The following is a 20,866-nucleotide window of genomic DNA, read 5'->3' as shown; positions in this document are numbered from 1 at the left end:
GCTTGATCCTGCCCGAAAAGCTAGACAGAAGTAGACTCGCTGAAGCGATGCGTGCTGCCGGCGACTTGGCTGATCGGCTTTAGAGCAGGAAGATCCACTTTTGGATGGCATCCACGAGCGGAGGCACACACAGCCGCTGTGGTCGATACGGGGTGCTTCATGTAACACTTGACGTCAGAAATGCTTTTAATACTGTAAGATGGACAGATTCAAGGGAGACTAGACAATACATCCCAGGTACCGAGCTATCTATTACAGATGTTGAGGTATTATCTGAGGAACCGCTCCCTGCTCTATGAGACGCTAGAAGGTCAGAGGACGATAAAGGCCACGTCGAGGGTAGCGCAGGGATGCGCCCTAGGGTTGGACCTCTGGAATGCTTCCTATGATAGTTTGCTTAGACTCGACATGCTAGAAGAGTCGCCATGCTTAGACTCCACATGCCAGAAGAGTCGCTCCTGGTCGGTTATGCAGATGGTGTTGCGTCTCTTGTCGCTGGACCCACTGTCGAACAAGCGTAGAGCAGACTTGACATATTTATGCGACAGGTAAGCGGATGGATGACTCCTCATGGTTTCAACCTTACACTGGAAAAAAATGACGTAGTTATCTTGACTAAAAAGAGAATCTTGACCCTGCTTTCCATATCGATGGATGAGTCGATAGAGTTAAAATCAATGATGGACCTCTTGACTCAAAGATGAGCTTCCTCTTTCTCAGCAGTGGGCAAGGCTGCAGCTGGAGTTTCGGCTTTAAGTCGGTTAATGGTAAACATTTGGAGTCCTACGTCTCGCAGGCGACGTCTCCTGATGAGTTAATCGCAATTTGTTCTGTTCTACGGCGCAGAGGTATAAATTGACGCTCTTGGTAAGGAAGTATATCGTAAACGCTTTGAAGAAGTTCAGAGAAGTACAGAGACAAGAGGCTTTGCGGGTGGCGTCTGCATACCGTACTATTTCTGAAGCCGCCGTGATGGTGACCAAAGGGGTGATCTCCATTGCCCTCTCGCTAAGGACCGAAACCAACACAGATAAGTGGCAACTCTCTTGCCAAAATGAGACAAGAGGCAGATGGACTGCATGACACATTAAAAATTTAGGTGCGTGGCTCAATCAGAAGCATGGTGAGACACTATTTCCTCACCCAGCTCCTATGTGGGCATAGAGGTTTCCAGTCTTACCTCCACAAGATTGGGGAAGGAACGAGTTCCTGATTGTGTGTTTTGCCATGGATTTGTGGATGACGCCCATCACACTTTCTCCCTTGTGGAGGGCGGGATAGGATTCGCCAACAACTTTATTCAAACATAGGGAATCTCTCTCCAGACAACATTGTCAAGGAAATGCTGAGAAGCCCTGATAGTTGGAGCCATGTTGCGTATAATGTTCGGGTTTTTCTCGTTGCAAAGAAGGTGGAGCTTGATCGGTAAAAGGCCGGATGGAAGGAGGTTCTTTAAACTAACAGTTCCCTTCCTCCTCTCCTCGACCATTGGTGAAATTAATTCCCTGATTTGAAGGTTTTCCAAGGTGGGAGAGATTGGGGGCTAGTCCGAAATAATCTGACAAACGGTCGTAGGCTAGCTATCTGACGATGCGGAGCTACTAAGTCCGACGGCATACCGTTGCCGGAGTCCAACACTCTGTGCCTAAAGGCATTCATCTACGTTACCAAAAAAAAGTCAGACGCGACCAGAACTATTCCCTAACTAGTTTGAACAAGGTGGCCGCAATGGAGAGCAACAAGGTCAAAAGGAGAAAAAGGAAAAAAAATAATAAATTTGAATATTGGCGCTTTTCGCCGCTGTATCCATAATTCCAATTGGTTGTCACATTATCTGTTCTATTTGACAATTCCAATTTGATTGTCTTGTTTTGCGCGCTTTGCACTAAAATAAAGGACTCGAAATGAAGGGCGGACAATTATTGGATAAGATAAGTCACTTGCCAAAAATGGTCTGATAATTGAAGACGATGGGAAATGACGTAAAGGCCGCTTGAAACAACGGTGGCTTGATACACTGGATGGTGATTTGAAAACTTCCCGACTGCATTCAGATCAGACCTTTAACAGAGTAAAATGGCGCAACCGATCACGATGAGCAGACTCCGCTAGTGTACGGGATAAAGGCTGAAGAAAAAGAAAATTGAACAAGACAGGAGATTGCGATTGAACACGTTCACAATTGGATGAAAATAGCGCTGGGCATCGCTAAGATCGCTAATTCCTCTGCGTTGAACTATGACTATCAGCGTTCCAAATATTTGAGTTATGGCTCTTACGACTACTAAATTTGAAAGGATAAACTCAATACTTACTCAGGACATTCATCAGCATTCACTGAACTAATAGCACGCAGTGCCAAATTGATAGGACCATCAGTTTCGTTCTCAATAACACGAATACATCCAACAAATCCGTGTATGAAGCGATTACCAGTGAATTTACCCAGGTCGGGTGCGCCACCTGAAATCAACCATATTATGAACTCCTTCTACAGGACCTAATCTTGCGGGACAGGATCTTACCAATGAAAAGATTTCCAGACAAATGGGTCTTTGTTCGTGGCGTTGGTCGGGTCTCACCATAGTACACCAGATGATCCAGTTCCAATTCGGCCTGATTGCCTTTACGTCTAATTATGGCAACGTGCCGTTGTCCATCATCAACTCGGAAGTCGTTATTTCTGGTTGTGGCTTCTTCGCCGTCCAGTCGATAATTATATTCTAAGAAACCGTCAACAATGGCCAATGCCAGGAAGTCTTGACCATCATAGTCGACTCCCTTCTCTTGGCCCCACCAGAGGAGAAGACCGTTTGGTTCGTTTGTAGAGAAGAGGATTGCCACGAAACTTTCAGGTTGTTCTGTTGCATTGCTAAACGCTATACGATCGATTTCAATATAGCCATCTCCGTGGAACTGGGCTGAGTTTTCAATACGGATATCTGCGGATTAAAAATGGGATCAAGTAAATATCGTGGACTAACAAGGGTACATCATCGATTATTACATTTATCGCAGAATTTTCCTGCAAATCCTAGTGGGCATAGACACTTGAAGTCGTCACCGGTCAGGACACAGGTCCCTCCGCTCTCGCATGGTTCACGGGCGCAGGCATCGGTATGGGAATCTATACTGTTCTCGTTAGAAGGTGGGAGCTGATTCTGCAAAAATTCATCAATTTGTAGTTTGGTTTGAAGGAACCACCCCCCATGACCTACCGTAATTTCGTTACTATCTCCGCAGTTCTGGACGTTTGCAGCATCCAAAATGTTGGCAATTAGGTCTATTGAATCTGTACCCTCTTCAAGCTGGAAAAGAAAGTCAATATTTGATTTGATCCTGCGTTATGTTATCCTTTCTGGGTTGTCCTTACTTTTGAAATACATCCTTCGAAGCCTTTCGTCACGCCCACGTGTTTGTTCAAATTGATGCGTCTGTCGTAGCCTCCAATGTACAAATGCGTTTTAAGATAGACACTGCGAGCAGGTCCTTCAGTGCGGCCACTTTGGGCTGGTTCGTTTCCGACCTTGAGGTGGACGACTCCCATTTTACGAGTGATGTGAATTTGAGTCCATTTGTGTGGAACGACAGGTGATTTCGAGCGGATGATCAGTGGTTTCAGATCTGGAAGAGTTAAGGAGAGACCAGGGAATCAATATTTGAACTCGGGATGTCCTGGATGGGCCGAAAGGACTTACGTGCACTGATGTATAGCCTCAACTCCAAATGTTTATCCTTGATTACAAGGGCGACAAAGTCTCCATTGGCATTTTCAGACTCAGCAACGTAGAGGATGACGGCATCTGCATCGTTGTCAGGACGAATATTGAATTTAATGTCTAATTTGAAGGCTTTGGGTGTCCTGAGAAAGAAAGAGGGAGGTATTAGATGGGACTCTTGGTAACGTAAGAGAAATCATCATACTTATAGGCAGCGTAACTTCCATCCTTGAATGACAAGCTTCCCTCATCCAAATGTTCAATATACTGGCATCTGTCACCTGTCCTGTTCAGTGGACAGTAGCATTCCATTCCGAAGTCGGTGTTTTCACAACGTCCAATTCCACAAATACCTGGAGCACATGATGATCCTTCTAGTGCGCAATTTTTGCCTGTGAATCCATCCTGGCAGATGCATGAATATCCCATTTCAGTTTGGCTCTCCAGACATACACCGTCATTCTGGCATGGATCATCAGCACAAGGTTCGCATGAAGTGATACCTTCCTTTAACAAAGCTTCCTGATTCAGTTCAACTGTCTTATCCTTCAGTACCAAGCGACTTATGCAACCAACAAATCCTTCTTGGGTAGCCACTGACGTTGGCGGGATCTCTTCCCAAGCTGGAACACCACCCAAGTATAGGCTTCCAATCAAATCAAGACCTACTGATTGTGCGACCGGTGGGAAGGCAACAGGACGTTGATCATCAACCATCATGAATCCATCCTTGCGGACACGGTTAACCTTAATAGTGTGCCATTCGCCAAGTTCGATAGGTTCTTCGGAGCGAATAATAGTTGGTTTTTGACCAAAGTCGAAACGGAATTCAGGATATCGGTCATTGAGGGAAAGTGCGATGTAGTCTCCGCTTCCTTTCTTTTGTCCATTGTACAGGATCAATCCGTTTTCACGTTCTGGGCGGAAGGTTATTTCGAAATTGAATTTCATGTAGGCGTTCTGTAGGGTTGGGAAGGACATGTAGCTTTTTGGTGCTTGTGGGAAGTATGGAATGGCACCGGTTACGACGAGAGTGGTCTTGGCATCAGATGATTGTGCTCCATTTGAAATGGTGCAAATGTAGGCTCCTGCATCCTTGGCTTGAACGTTGGATAGGTTGAGGGTGGGCTGGAATTGTATCGAGTGATGTATTAAAATAAATTGTTTTAAAAGAAAATGCTTGAATTTGAGGCTGGTTAGTAATATATATGCTGAAGCCTGTGTAGAGTTTGTAGGTTGTCCCTCAGGGTCGCCAATATTCGGGAATGCGCAGTGTGCTCAGTGCATGAGTGTACTTATGCGCAGGACGCGTTGGTTAGTGAAAGTCTTAACTGGGACAGAAATGGTCGGATAGGTTGGCAGACCAAGTAATCAATATGGAGGAGAAGATCAGCAAGAAAATTACAGTGCAAGGATTTGGAAGTCCTGGCTGCAAGGTTCCGGGGCCTTAAAATGTGAATAAGCCACAGAGTAGTGTCCGTGAATATCATCGGTGTTTCGAAATAACGGAAGGGACCCTTCTCGTATTGCAGAATGACTTTACCAGTCTGAACAGGCTGAAGAGGAACTTCGGAAAAATGGCAAGGATTTCTTCGGGTACTTTCAAGCCAGATAAGGGAGGCTGAAAGACTAGCAGCAGGCGTGTCAGGAACGATATAAAGCAGTCCTAGTTGAGGTCTCAAACGCAGAACTCCTGCTTGGAGTAGAAGTGCGAGGAGATATACTTGGACCTACTCATATGGACGATGTTGGAGCATCAAGACAGCAGTGGTCCATTGACATCAACTCGGATTCTATTGGAACGATGGTCAATTCCAAAGATTGGTGGAGAATATAAGGACTGGCGCATATTCAACGACATGTTTACGTCTTCGTTTCATGGCAAGAAAGGAGGGTAATGTCGTGAAATTTGTATAATACATAAATTCAACAACTGCCAGTGGTTAAGAAAGAGCTCGATTCTACCATCAAGTATGGGTGATGGGTGTCATTGCAGAATTCATTGTTGAACAGAATCGGCGTTAATACGGATCATTGGGATATCTTGACCATTTACTCAACAAACCAGGTAGCCAGTGCAGGTTTCATCAACGGCACAACAACCGGTATCCGGTCTAGGCCTGCCTTAATAAGGAACTCCAGACATCCCGGTTTTGCTCCGAGGTCCACCAATTCGATATCCCTAAAAGCTGTCTGGCAAACTGACCTATGCCATCGCTCCATCTCAGGCAGGGTCTCTCTCGTCTTCTTTTCTACTATAGATATTGCCCTTATAGACTTTCCGGGCTGGGCCAGTCTTATCCATACGGAATAAGTGACTCCTGTTAAATTCGAAACGCTTCCTTTGATGACATTGACAACGTGGAGCATCTACTGAGGAAAGGATCACTATTTGGCTCATCATGATGAAATAAAAAAAGGGATTCGCAGCAACGGAGGAACATAGCGCAAACTTTTTGGAAAAAGGATGTGGCTTCAATCGTTGCTCACCGAAGGACCTCTGTCAACTATGTTAAAAAAAACCCATTTTTTGCTATACAGTGATGGAATCGTAGTTTCAAATTTAATGTAAAACTTAGTCAACAATTATTGGGAGAACTACCGTACGAATAGGTCCACCAGAGCAAACCATTTGGTTGAACCGGTAGTCAAAGAATTTGACAGTCGACGCCACGCGTCAAGGTTCCAGGAACCCAGTCATTGTTAGCAGAGGACTCTGCTTCAATACTGCTAGCAACAGCTCGCGTCAAACCATTCTAGGCGAAGGTAATATGCAAAGGTCCTGATATGCGGAGTAGGAAGAAATGTCAGACAATAAACTTTCGTAGCCTATTCAATGATGAGTGATACCACGACCTCTAGCTATGGATGAAATCCGCCTAATAGATTGCGATGGGCAAGTCACATAATCCACATGGGTGAGGATGATCTAGGCCGAAAAGTCTATAAAAGCAATATATATGGCAGAAAAAGAAGACGGAGTAGTTTCTGCCTCACATGGAGCGATGGGGTAGGACAGGAGGCCAGACAGTTTTTGGTGAACCTTGGCGCAAAACCTAGATGTTTGGATTTTCTTACTAAGACAGGCCTAGACCGGATATCGGTTGTTTCGCCGTTGATGATGATGACACTGTCCGTCGAAAACTTAGCTGACCCCCGTGGTCAACTTCAGGACGCAATGACATTCTGCTAGGAGTTAAGAGTTACAGTGGCATCTTTTTACCAGGATTTAAAATGAGATCTCCTTGTGCAGTCAACACTAGATTCCGATTGATCTTACTTGCCAAGAAGTCGTGGAAGATGCTACTGATCATTTGGTTACAAAATCGTGGGAGATCGGCAAAAGTATCAACCGAATCGCCTGCAACGGATGACGAGAAAGCAGTCATGGAGGAGTATTAACAAACCACCACGGGAGACAATGCTGGGAGGGACATTTTGGAATTATAGTTACTCTTTGCCCTATCATGCTGTTAGCAAAGAAAATAGTATTCAATCTGTCTCAGATCCCACCATCTGGATACTGATGAGGTGGCGTATATATCGGTATGTAATGGTAGAAGAGAAGATATAGAGAAGATAGAGAAGGTATAAAGAAGATATACTGCCAAATGTTGGTATACCTTCAGGCACATGATTTTCAGGTAATAGTGTGGAGAAGTCATCCAAAGGAGCTTCTTAAGAACTTCAAATTAACTACAGTAACGTAACTTGGACCCTACATCAACCGAAAGATGGTGAAAATTGCTGAAGCTTGCCCAGCGCTAAAAGAATTCACATTCAAGGAAGCTCATGCGCTGAAGCAGGACCTCATCAAAGTGCAACTGAAGGGAGGGGGATGGATCAACAGAAAAAGGACTCGATGTGAAGTGGTAGACATTCTGGTCAGAGCTGCCAGTTTTTCAGGTAACTTTGATTTCGAGGTGGTGACAATGCAACAACTTAGCCTGCATCTTACTTCAGGGATTTTGTGATTCTTTGGAAGCAGCGTATGGAGCAGGTTGTAATGACATTATGTGATTGGTGATGGTCGAAGACAATCCTGAGTGGTCGTAGACGACCAAGAGAAGAAGCTATCCCAAAACCTAAAAAAAAGAAAGAAGGCGAAATTGACCGTGAAGGTCCGCCCGTAAATATTGAAGCTCCATCGAAGTGTTTCGCCGGCACACGCTTACTTGCCTTTTTCCTAGCCATGGCGAGCGTGGAGTCATAGAACCCCGGGTGTCGCAATCGAGAGGCAAGGTTCAGACGGCTCGCATCCTCCATTGATGCTTCCTCTGCCGCAGATGTATTGTTAGGCGCGGCTTTTGATGTTTCTTCCCTGTCTTAATATCCTCAGGCCAATGTAAAGAATGCCTGGAATAGCTTGCTGCTAATCGTATCTTTCCGCTAATTCAGCACAACGTCACTTCGAACTAGGTCTCTTTTGTCCAAAAACACTTAGGTTTCTTGTGCTTTACTGATCACTGATTGGATTCCTAAAACTCGCCAAAAGAATCCTTTGCGAACAAAGGAAGGGAAAATTCGAAGCTAAATTGCGACTTCAGCGTTCGCCATTAGCTCTGTGGTTCTACTAACCGAACTGGCTAGCCTCTCAAAAAGACGAAAACAGTCTCCGCTCTGAGTCCAGCTGATCAAGCTCCCAACCCCATCAGCCGGTCCGGGTCTTCGACCTTGAGTTTAAAATTTTAAATTGGCGGCAGCAAAAGCAAAAATTACATAAAATTTTTTCGGCATTACTAAATGCACTTATATTCACCCCAGCCAGACGCCATTATGGCCGCATGCAATGATTGCAGGATCAACGTTCAGCTTGCGTTTTTCCCTCTGAAGGCCGGAGCGTCTGGTTGGGAGCTTTTGATGTCTGAATGTTTTACAATTACGGACGTTATCCTTGATCTGTGAGGCAATTTTTGGCCAATAGAACCACAATTGCAGCCTACCCAAAGTTTTACTAACCTCCCCATGTTCACTTAAAGGATGATCATGGGCACGAGTGATCATCCCAGTCCTCAGCTCCTCGGGAATACAAAGCTTCGAAGCTTGTAGCTCTTGCAAATCATCTCCAGAAGTATGATCCGTTGGGTTGTACAACAATCCATCGCATACCTGTAGATCAGGGATTTTGTTACGCCTCACTTGTGGGCTGGTACCATCGCTGTCAAACATGTCTGTTCAGTGACAGTGCAATTTCACTGAGTTTGACCTTCTCCGACAGGTACGCTATTTATTGATGAGCGTGATGGTTTCGTCCCGGTTAATTTAACGAAATCAAGGTCAAAAATTGATTGTTCGAAAATGGCTTTAAAGTCTTGTAGAAAAGTGGAAGGTGATTGTCGTTAATAGAGTGATTCATATCCTCTCAACGCCTGACATTAAACAATGGCAACATATAAGCAGCCAAGCAAATCCAGCAAATGTTGCATCTCCGGGAATATTCCCGAAACTGCAAGTTGACTATATTTTTGTCTAAGGAGAAGAGTCCTAAGTCTGTATCCACTTGATGTCGGAGCAGACCAAATGGAGAGCAACTTACTTTCAGTCTTTTGGGTCCACCAACTCTTCTTTTTGAGTTTACCACCAAAGGTTCAAAAATGAAAGGAGGACGAAGACGGCTTACGGTTTCGTATCAGTGCAGAGACAACTCATTATCGCAAAACATGCAAATCATAATAAGGAGTGAACCGCTCCGGTCACCCTGCTCTCAAGCAGAGGTGGGGCAGCATCTGATAAGTTGCCTCTGTCCTGGTACAAAACATTTTCGTACTCCTTTAATGGTTTATATATAATGGTGGATTGGACCAGTGGAACAGTGCTAACGGAGCAGTGGCAAGTGATTAAAATCGAAGTTTCTCTGATTGCTTATTAGGAGGATCGAGCAAGAGGCCTTTCTAGGTGAAACCAATCTGCTCAACGCAACATTCCCTTGGCAAGAACTAGTTCGCTGATTAGGTTAACACATACGCTCCTCGATTTCCTCTGTTGATGTACGGTCTACCCCAATTGGTGCATTCAACAATTTGAGTGAAATACTGGATTACTGATGAACTAACAACAGTAAAACAGTTTGGGCGGAATATAGTATTCAGCACCAATTGTCCTTGGGGCAACCCACCCGTCGGCCACCTTGGGAAATTGGATTCCACTGCATGGCGTGCCCAGCAAGGCAATTGTCGCCCCTTCTTAATATGTGACCTATCCACTGTCACTTCCACCTTCCGGTCAAATTGCGTACGGCGCGTGTATCGAGCAAGTTCTTCGTTTGTAATAGTATCAGGTCAGCGTACATCGTTCACGAAGGCATGGCGCTTTTAAGTGAAAGAGGGGGGGGGGGTCACTTTCCATGTGCTACTCTCATGTAGCAACATAGAAAAAACACTAGTAGCGAACAGCGTTTGATGAAAGATGTCATCGTCCATTGAACTCCTCTACGTCCTCTGGGCAAGGACGCGTGAACTTTCTCCGGAAGGTCCCTCCTCCGCCAGATATACTTCCTGTCCACGCTATCGAAAGCTTTATCGCAATGGATGAACAGCAGATGAAGCTAGGACCTAAACTTCATTGTTCCAAAATGATCTGAAGGGTCCTGATGTAGTTAATGTAGGAGGATCCAGAGCAAAAACCAGCCTACTCTCTGTCGATCAAGATGTTCCAGAGATGTTCTTTAACGCTTTCCGGGATTGTTGTAGCTATTATTTTTGCAACGGCAGGGAGCATGCAGATACCCCTCTCAAAACAGGTGCTTTTCTTTGGAATGTTAATGGTCATTCCCTTTTTCCATTCTCTGGGGAAAGTCTCGGATTCTCGAGATTTCCGTACGATAGTGAGCAGCAAATTTGCAGTAACTGCAGGTGCAGCGATAAATAACTCTGCGGGGAGACCGGCACGCCAGATACTGATCCTTTTCGAGGTTCCTAAATTTACTAAATTAACTGCTTACTGCAAAATAGCAAATCTGATTGCTAGTATGGTGTCTGTCAGTTGAAACCCAGTTGACCTTATGTGAGTGGTTGAATGAGGCCCAAAAATAATGTGGATGATCATGGGGAGTAACCAAATGCACGATTCAGCCGTTTAGTCAATTGCATCTAGTAAGAATTGTCGAAGTTTGTCCTGGAAATGATGGACTGACCAGGGTTGTGACGGTGAGAGCAAAGAATAATGTTGTCAAACGACCTATTATAAAGATTTGCCCATTGCCAAGCAATCAATAATGTGAAATAGAGCCACCAGCAGGGGACGTTGGAATTCGTCTAAATCGACTGAAAAGGAAACAAAGGTCCAGGCGTCCGCAAACCAATGTCCAAACCAATGACCAATTTATTCGCATTACGAACTATAGGGACTATTCTGGTTGAGCCTCAATCTCTCGAGGGAAGGGATCATATCCGATCTGTAGCCAGCCAATTGGGACGAGAAGTCAACCATGTCTATGGATGCTATTAGACCATGGCTTAAATTGAGGGGCTTGAGCGGTCGTTACGCACTCTTAGGGAATTTGCTGAAAAGATTATTCGGAGTAAAGGACAAAGTTTGCGCAGGCATCCTTGATGACAGGTTGTTGAGACTTTGGAACATCATTGAAACCAGTTTGTAATCATTATAGCACTGGTGAAGGAGGCCCACCTCCATTATCATCTGCAACTAGCAGATATATCTGGGAATTTTATATTCCTCGGATTGGGGGAACGATTACACAACAGGCAAGCCATCAGCTCCTAGGCTATAATTGACACACCTTGTCACACTTAGAGGTCTACAAGAATAGAGTATGTTTCCACAGGATGATGCGTCATATACTTACACCAGAGGTATCCTGTCCTGGGTTGAACTTGCCATGTTGTCGTGTCCATTTAAATGTAGCTGGGTATGCGTTAGCATCACATTTTAGAACTACTGTTGAGCCAACTTCAGCATGTTGTACTTTAGATTGTCTAGTGGGACGTTTATAGCTTTCTTGTTCTTCAGCTAGAATGAAGAAATTGGGAGTGATTAACACTTTATTTCATTTTTAAATCTTCTACTTACGTTCAATGTTCAGTTCGTAAGTGGCGTTGATTTCTCCATTCGATGGAGTCCTGCAGCGACAGATATATTCTCCGGTATCTCCTAGTTGAGCGTTGTCTATGTACAATTTGTTGCCCTCTTGCTGTAATTTTATACAAGGATTTATTAGCATTTCTACTATCATGGAATAGAGAGGTGGGTGTTAAAAAAAGGTCTAAAGGCCTAGTTCTAGGAGGGACTAAGTTGCACTTGATCCTGCTGAGAGGGGTTCAGTTTTACTAGATCCAGGTGACAAGGTCTTAGTCTTGCTACATTCAATTGGAAGGTACTTAATCCTAGTGAATTCAGCAAGGAGGTACCTAGTCCTGTTAGTCCAGTTCGACCAACAGTTTACTTTGGGTTATTATGGATGCATCTTACCTTGATGTGCGGTGGCAAAGCCTGCCCATCGGCTCTTTCCCAAATAAGGGAGTTGTAGTAATTTGGCAGCGGGCTACATTCAACAACAGTGGATTCTCCAGCACGAAGGTAGGCACGTGGTGGATTCAGTTGCAATGACGGCGGTTCCGGAGCTGCATTTGAGGTTGCTATTTTTTGGTTTGTTTCAAGACAGGTTCAAAAAGTTCCGGTTGAAGAAGAATGATGATAATAAAGATAAAATTAGTGAATATTATCGATAAAAAATTATCCGAACAGATATAGAACAATTTCTAGGTATGGTGCAGATATTTAAACTAAACTGACAATTTTAGAGTTTTTTATTTTTATTTTAATAATAAATATTTAGATTGAATTGAATTTAACTAAATAGGTGAGAGTTTGCTTTCAATTTAATTCAATTTTCCACACCATTTTACTAAATCTACAATGGACAGTTACTATATTTCTATTTCACTATTTATCTTCTTTAGTTTAACTTTTTTACTTTCTATTTAATTGTTATTTAATTTTTAACTAAATTAATAAAAAGCAATTAACGCCGCCCAAAAAACCCAAAGATGAAAAAAAGAGCCAAAAGCCAATTTTGAAAAGTTAAAAAATGCACTTGCAAGTGTTATATTTATTTTTTCGCTTAACTAAAGGCGATGATATACATACGTTGAAGGGAATTGTATTATATTTATTACAAAACCCTTGAAAATAAAGCAACTACAGTAAAAGAAGAAAGAAAAAGAAAATTTTTTGCATTTTTTGTTAAAGATAAAAGCATTGACAAACTTCATTAAATATCATCAATCGAATTTTGCATTTTAAAATGAAAGAAATGTAGAAAACTGTTAAACTTATCATGCAAATTAACAATTCGTCAAACCATGCATGTTTCAAAGAAAATATAATTCCAGAAAGCCAATCAGATAATATAACAAACTGGAGAATTATCAATCTTATATAAAGGAGCATGAATGTGTGAAAATTATTTCTTTTTTATGTGAAAGATTATGAATGCATAAGTGATAAAAAATTATAAATTAAATTAGAGATGAAACAATTAAATTGATTTATAAATGGTTGGAACTAGATAGTACTAATTTTTTTAAATAAATTTTCATTTGAATTTCAATTTTAAATAAATAATATTTAAATTTTGAATTCGGAAAACCATATTTATATAATATAATTCAGGATGATGATTTAGAGAAATATAAATCAAATGATAAATAAGGATTTCTGGAATTAAAATATGTTTTTTACTGCTTGATATTTTTTGTTGTTTTCTTTTCTATATTTTGCAAGTGAAAGTCTAATATCAGAAATGTGCAAAAAGGTGTATATGAGAAATTTGTGTTATTTACCTAATCATATTGTTGATAGTTTAACCTAATTTATAAATGCCATTTGGTTTACTAAATATTGATTTAATAGATTTTTTTTCAAAGAGGAATAATTGTATACTATGTTTGTGGTTTCATCGTCTTCAATAGCTGATCTTCATAATAAATCTATGACCCAAAGTGAACTTTTACTGTAGATAAATATTCATTCATATATTCCTGTGTGGAGTTGCCAAATCTCCCATCAGGCGCGTCCCTTCGTGCGGATAAGGGGATGCTCACACGGGCATGGTCATGGGCATGCTTATGTGTAGGCCGTGTAGGTGGGAAGTAAATGCCCACCCGTGGGTAAAAATTGGCTATGGGAAGGATACCCAGAAATGAACCCAAACATGGAGTAACAGAAATAGAATAAAGTTACGGTGCAGGGCTTCGGAAACCCAATACTGGCGGTTTTTGGGAGTGGACAAGCGGGCTCTCGGCCGTCGATATCCAACGACCGCAGCGCTACAGTAGTGGGAACCTTGGCTACTGTCGCATCTAATGTTACAAGCGTACGGGAAGGACTGAAACTAGCTCCATTGACGGACTCGTTCAGAAGGAGCTCGATTCTTCGTTGATCCCTTCCCATACGGGCACGCTACACCCCAGTGGGAAGCGCGTAGCGGGAGTTGTCGATGAGGAAGAATCCTTGACGCCGAATCACCCGAACGATGTTTTAGGCAACGATCAGTGTGGACCTGCCTTTACTGCCCTAGGTAAAAAGATCATGGAGCTGTGTGAATTTATAAAGGAGCGCAGGAGCATTCACTAGAAAATAAGGGCCATGATAAGAGGCATCCGTTTGGCGTACGTCAAGGCCCAGGACGAACGAAGGGGAAACCCGTCGATTGAAAGAATGAACCAGGCAACTCAAGTAACGCCTATTCAAAATACAAAAGGGGAGAAACCAGAAAACCCCGAAAATTAGAAAGGATTAAACACCCAAACAGCTCATAAGAACTACGACTGAAGCTGCCAGTGAAACTATTGCAGCGGCGACCTCGAGAAAACAGACCGGACCTTCAAAGGCGGATGCGGAATAATAATAATAATAATCGTTGGTGCAACAATCCATATTGGATCAGGGACTTGAACTACGTTAGAGCACTTCATTCAAGACCGTACCGGTACACTACAGTAGTACACTCTAGGAGGAAATGTGGTCAGCATTCCGCTCGCCCGAGATTATTACCCTGATTTGACTCAGGTACTCATTCACAGCTGAGTCGACTGGTATCCGACGTCAAATCACGATACAAATTCCACTGTCACCAATGAGATTTGAACTGCGGCCTTCGGCACGACAGCCTTGTGCTCTAACTACTCAGCTATCCGTACACGGACAGGAAAGTGGAACCGCCTAAAAGAAATGATCGGAGGAAGATAAGACCAGAGGTGATTATCATTTCCAAACGAGGTGAAAGGTCATTCGCCGACATTCTCAGGAGAGTGAAGGCAGACCCCGAACTCACCTGCTTGGGAGACAATGTCAGCCGAATTAGACGGTCCCAGAAAGGAAGACCTTATGTGGGAGCTTAAAAAATCCAAAGATGTAACCGCGGACAAATTCTTGAGACTAATCAGAAAGTCGTTAGGACAGGAAGCCGACATAAGGGCTAGCAGGCCGGAGATCACTATATTCTGCAAAGAAATAGATGAAATCGCGACGAAGGAGAAGGTTCGCGAAGCGTTGGAGAAGCAGTTCGATCTGGCCGGACTACAGTAGTCAGCAGTGAAAGCGCTGAGGAAAGCCTATGGGGGAACGCAAACCGCCATCATTAGTCTACCAGTAGAGAACGCACTCATACTGTTAGCAGCAGGGAGAGTGAGAATAGGCTGGGCTATGTGTCGTCTTAGGGAACAGGTGGCGTTAAAGCCTTGCTTTAGATGCCATTGCTAAGGCATGCACTAGTCCAAATGACGGGTCGAAACATTGCAGGAGATGCGAAGTGGAAGGCCATATCAGCATGGACTGCGGAGCTGACCAAAATTACTTACTGTGCAAAGGGAAGGAGGGGATCATTACGTTGGCCGACCATAATAGTAGGCGATTTTAATGCGTGGGCTCTTGAATGGGGCAGCCGGACAACTAATGTGAGGCGACGTGTTTTTCTCGAAGCATTCGCGGAGCTAGACGTGGTACTGGCGAATGTTGGGGCTTCGTACATTTTCCGGGAAAGGGGCCTGGGGTCTATAGTGAACCTCACATACTTGAGTGCCACTTTAGCCAATATAGTCGCTTGGCATGTCAGTGAGAACTATACTCACAGCGACCACCAGGCAATCTGCATAGAAATCAAGGACGGATTGCGCTAAAAAAGAGTTTTCATAGAATGCCGGGTGGTAAGCTCGGCTGGACAGCGAAAGCTTTCGAGGGTGGCACGTTTTCCGTGGCGGTCAAACCCGACATATCTCTGAATCCCAAATCACCCGATGGATGACGGAAGCATGTGATGCTACTATGCCCAGAAGGTGATTGCTCCCCAGTAGGCAACCCAACTACTGGTGAAACAGCGAAATCGCAAGTTTGTGAGCCGCATGTTAACGGGCAAGGAGGCTTTGCCAGAGGCTCAGGGGTAAACCCGGTGGCAACGGCCGAGAGGAGGCACACAGGCAATTGCGGGCCCCCTAAAAGAAGCCATTCGAAGGAGCAAAAAAAACTGCTTCAAACAGTTATGTGACCACGCCGACATAAACCCTTGGGGCTATGCTTACAAAGTGGTCATGAAAAGGCTGCGGAGATCACCCTAGGTGACCTGATTTAGTTTGTCTTGAAATAAAACTGCGATAATTGGGAAAGGGCGATTTTCCTATTTAGGAAGGTAGCTTCGGAAGTGCTGAACGAGAGAGCTGACATTGCAACTGCCGAAACGGAAGGCGATTTATATTTTCTATGCGAGCATGGAGAGAGCACTTGCGTGTCTGGTTAGTCGTGCAGATTAGCTGTGAGGCCAAGCTACTGGAAAAAAGTAGTTTCTCAGAAAACACTGGAAATAAATCCTTAGGGTCCTTTAAGGAGAAGTACGATTCAGATCTAATCTTTGAGAATGTGTTCTCAAGAATAGTGTTCGGGTTCTAGCTTCTAGGGTAAGGGTAAGTGGAGATCCCCCCGGGGTCTAGTTTTTTCGGGCACGGAATAGAAATTTTAGTGATAAAAAGGGATAATAGGTGGTCAGCTCTATTTTCACCCCAGACATGTGCAATTTTCATTCCGGGTCCAAATGTTCCTCATAATTTTCACATCGAGCCCGAATTTTCTTTCTCTAGACTGGCAAAGATTCGAAGACGACAGCCTAGGACATGGAACCTAAAATAATGACGGAGCCCGGGGGTTGCCACAAAAATCAAATGTATTTTGAAGAATTATACTGGGGCTCTAACTGACACCTCCAAAGATGAAAAAGTCATCCGTAGCTATGTGGTACCTTACAGCAAAACTGAATCTGAGAGAATGAATGCGTATTTGCTCGCTCAATGGTGCAGAGTATTGTATTGTACCCAAGGCAAGGTCTGAAGAGGGGTGTTGGGGTGGAAGGGCTTAAAGGAGAATTATGCCGGGGTTCTTACTGGCACCCCTGAGGACGGCAAAGTCATCCGAAGCTATGTGGTGCTTTGCAGCTAGCTGAATCTAAAGAGAGAATGAAGGCGTGTCTGCTTGCTCAATGGTGCAGAGTATTGCAATCCCCAAAACCAGGCTTGACGAGCGAGACGGGGGGGGGGGGGTGGGAAAGAGTAAGGAGAGATTCCTCCTCTGATCGGCAAATGAAAAAATTCGAAACGGAGGAATCGTTAAGCAGGTGGCAGCAATGGTGAGAACAGGCGAAAAAGGGCCGATGACCCACATATTGATTTCCAGCATCAGAGGGTGGACGCAGAGAACGCATGGTGAGATAAACTATGATTTCACGCGGTTTCTCACGGGACATGGCGGTCACCGTAAATTGCTTTATAGGCTTAAACTGGGCAGCTCACCCAACTGTACCAACTGCGACGGTATTCCGGAAGACCCGGAGCACGTTTTCTTCAATTGTCCTAGATTCGCTAAAGAAAGGAAGAGTCTAGAGGAGACATTGGGAGGAACACTAGCACCGGAAATTGGAAAAATGCTTGCATGCCAGGAGAGCTTGAATTCAGTGAACGACATGGTAGGGCGGATTCAGTGCAGATTAAGAGAGGCAGAGGAGACGAGAAGGCGCGCCTACGAATGCAATCGATGGGCGAAGGGAAAGGCTAGACCCATGTCCATCCCGCGACAAAATACTTCATGGTGGTTCTGCGAGGAAGAGAATAGAAGTTAGGGGGTGGTTTTGGTGGGTAAAAATCCCATACGGTGGAACATGTGTACCAGTGTCTTTGGAAGATTTCCGCCTCCAGAAAAAAAGACGGACAGACGGACAGTAAGATAGACCGACAGCCAGTGAACCGATTTTAGTAACGTTTTGTTTTACATAAAACCTTAAAAAGGAATGTTTGCTGGAGAAGTTATCATATGGTCTTGGATAAGCTGATGGGAGAAACTGTATCGAATGCTAAACTGAACCTCAAAGAGATGTGGTGCCAGGGCGATAGCCTCGAATTCTTGTCTGTTTCGTATTGGAAGCAGCAGTACAGCTGTATATGTTGATTATCAGAGAGTTATTTCTGAGTTTGGTGGAGCCGCGTTGGAGAGAAGAATCTTTCGAAGAATGTTTGCCATACACGACGAAATATATGAGCCACACCACGATCGTGAACCTATGGATAAAATCCGGTCCAATCGGTCGCGGTGGGCGGGTCCCTTAGTCCATAATGGAGAGGATGATCTTCGCCGGAAAGTTTGTAAGGTACGATAGGAATATGGTAGAAAAAAAAAAGACGTAGCAGACCCTACCTCGGGTGGAGCGATTGCCTAGGATAGAACGTCAGGTAGTTGGATGTCTGGAGTTCTTTATTAAGGCAGGCCTAGACGAGATACCGATTGTTGCGCTGTTGATGACGATGATTAGGGTTTCGATCATTGTAAAATAACAAAGAGAGCGCTACGTTTTGTGAAAGAAGCGGCTGATGTGAGACTTATCTGTGGTGTTGGCTCTGAACGTATTATACAATTCATCGATAATGTTTGGGGGACCTGCCGGCTGGATTCCAAATTTTTCCAGGGGAGTCTTGCTTATAATCCATTGTTCCTGCTCCTCATATTCTCCGATGGAGGAGAATATGTATGAAAAGAAGTTCAGAATCACTAGTAGGTGTTGTCACAGAATGGATACGGAAATTTGTTCCAATTTATGGTAGAGTTTTGGACCTTTCCAGCGGGGAGGCCATCTAGTTAAATTTGGGCAGCTACCTATCCTTACAGACTAGGATTATTAGTAATCAGCTGAATTGGAACAGTAAATCTAAAAATGAACGAATTTACGGCTCCTGTATGAACGCGAGACCATAAGTGTCTAAGTAAAATAACTACAGACGGAAGATTGGGAGAATTGAATTTTTGGTTCATAGTTCAAGAAATGTTGTTATTTGGAGGCTTTTGACAATCTTTGGAAGAAGAATTTCATATGCCTTAGGGATTCGTCAGTTGAGAAAACGATGGACGGTGTTTGTTGTGGACGATGGCAACTAAATCATGGACCAGAGAGGAAGTAACTTTTTTTTTACTTGCAGAAAAATATATTTGAAACCAGAGTGTTAATTCTTCGGCAAACCGACCTCTTTACCGAACCATTTTAAAGATTTTTCTTTCTATGATTGGAAAGTATCTTCCAGAGAAATATTCATCAATGTTGGGAACTAAGTGATTAGGCTACACAATCAGGAAAATTTTAAATTAAAATGGCAAATTATTAAACTATAAATTAAGGTCACCTTGAATATAAAGGTGAAAATATAGTGTTTTTATAAAAACTTGAAGAGCATTGCAGCATTGGAGTCAACGATCCACAAACGTGTAAAAATTTTACATCCAGAAAGAGTATTTCAACAACAACTACTTGCGCGTGTACCTTGTGCTATTTATATATAATTATAATTTATAATAATATCAAATTGTGATAATTATATTATATAATTGTGTAAAATTTTCAAAATAAATTTGAAAATATTTAGCAACGTTTCAATGACTAATTTTTGGATATTTGAATATTATTTTGGTATTTTTTTTATATATTTTTTTTTCGAATTTAATATAATATTTTCGAATAAAAATGTTTTTTTTTTGTGTTAATTATGTTTGTTTTTTTCTTTTGTGGCCTTTGATTTATATATGAAAATGATTTATAGTCATCTCCACGCTCGTCCAATTTTTTTTCCCTACATATACATACATACATATAATGGTGCATTGCCAATTTGAATTTGACGATAGCTACTGTGCTTCAGTGCTGAGTGTGATACATTTACGTGACATTGATGTTGATTGATTTTGTTTTCACAGAAAATAATTATTTGATGTTGAAAAATATTATTAACAGAATATATCATGACCTAAATGCAATCAATTTGATTTTGTTTTTCATTGTGTCCGCAGATATATCAAATAGTTGGATATTTTTTAAAATTGTAGTACTCTAAAAATTTATGGCCTCTAAATAGAATAATCACATGGCTAAGTATGTAATTCCTAATCAGTCTTTAGAGAACTCGAGATCTACAAAATAAGAAATTTCATAAAAATAAATGCATGTTCAGCTTCGTTGATAAAAGCTTTAGGATTTTTAGGAAGTCAGAAATGGCAATTTTAAATAATATTAATTTCAAACTAGAATTATTATAATATCATAATTAATTTTAATTTGAAACTGGAATGATTTGTGCCAAATCAAAAATCAATAGACAAACTGTCGGAATGTAATATATCAAACTAAAGACTGTTGAAGGTCAATCCTAGATACTTTGTCTTTAATTTATAGTTTAAAATAAATAAAAAAGTTTTTTCTTATTTTGGATAGTGAGACCTTGTGCTTTCCGATGAAAAGTAAAATAATTTTCTGGTATTTTTTAGTATTTAATACCAAATGAGAGAACTTAAAAATTAATTTATAATAGAATTGATTTTATAAGATAATTTACGGAGCATTTTTGATTTTAATTGAAAATTTTCAAGATCATATTAATTTAATTGTTTTAATTGTGAATTTTGATACAAACTAGAGAAGTTTCAGGTAACTCTAATTTAATTGTTTATGAAATTTGATGCTGATTATATTTATTTATTTTATTATATTAAATATTATTTTATTAAATTAAATTTTATAAAATTTTATATAATTTAAAATTGAATATAATTCTGGGAAATCGACAAATAAATTTTAAAAAATAAGCCAATTGAAACAAAATATCCTGTGG

General features: G+C 42.2%; 1 protein-coding gene across 2 annotated transcripts in view; it reads right to left on the bottom strand.

The window, feature by feature from the left end:
• Window positions 1-20,866, bottom strand: part of LOC119655312 (basement membrane-specific heparan sulfate proteoglycan core protein) — a 604,263-nt gene that overhangs the window by 13,853 nt on the left and 569,544 nt on the right. Inside the window, exons 46-55 of one of the 2 annotated variants that reach the window (XM_038061144.1) lie at window positions 12,147-12,313; window positions 11,748-11,868; window positions 11,524-11,687; window positions 3,925-4,847; window positions 3,699-3,862; window positions 3,374-3,624; window positions 3,219-3,308; window positions 3,008-3,161; window positions 2,526-2,942; window positions 2,316-2,463 (exon numbers count right to left, since the gene is read on the bottom strand). In XM_038061144.1, coding sequence (XP_037917072.1) covers window positions 2,316-2,463; window positions 2,526-2,942; window positions 3,008-3,161; window positions 3,219-3,308; window positions 3,374-3,624; window positions 3,699-3,862; window positions 3,925-4,847; window positions 11,524-11,687; window positions 11,748-11,868; window positions 12,147-12,313 — 2,599 coding nt within the window. Of the gene's footprint in view, window positions 1-2,315; window positions 2,464-2,525; window positions 2,943-3,007; window positions 3,309-3,373; window positions 3,625-3,698; window positions 3,863-3,924; window positions 4,848-11,523; window positions 11,688-11,747; window positions 11,869-12,146; window positions 12,314-20,866 lie in introns of both variants that reach the window. The other variant, XM_038061145.1, reaches the window with a different exon arrangement.

Source organism: Hermetia illucens, chromosome 4 (assembly GCF_905115235.1).
Source record: "Hermetia illucens chromosome 4, iHerIll2.2.curated.20191125, whole genome shotgun sequence".
NCBI classification, from domain to species: domain Eukaryota; kingdom Metazoa; phylum Arthropoda; class Insecta; order Diptera; family Stratiomyidae; genus Hermetia; species Hermetia illucens.
Note: the sequence above shows the minus strand (reverse complement) of the source record. Positions and strands in the feature narration are given on the sequence as shown.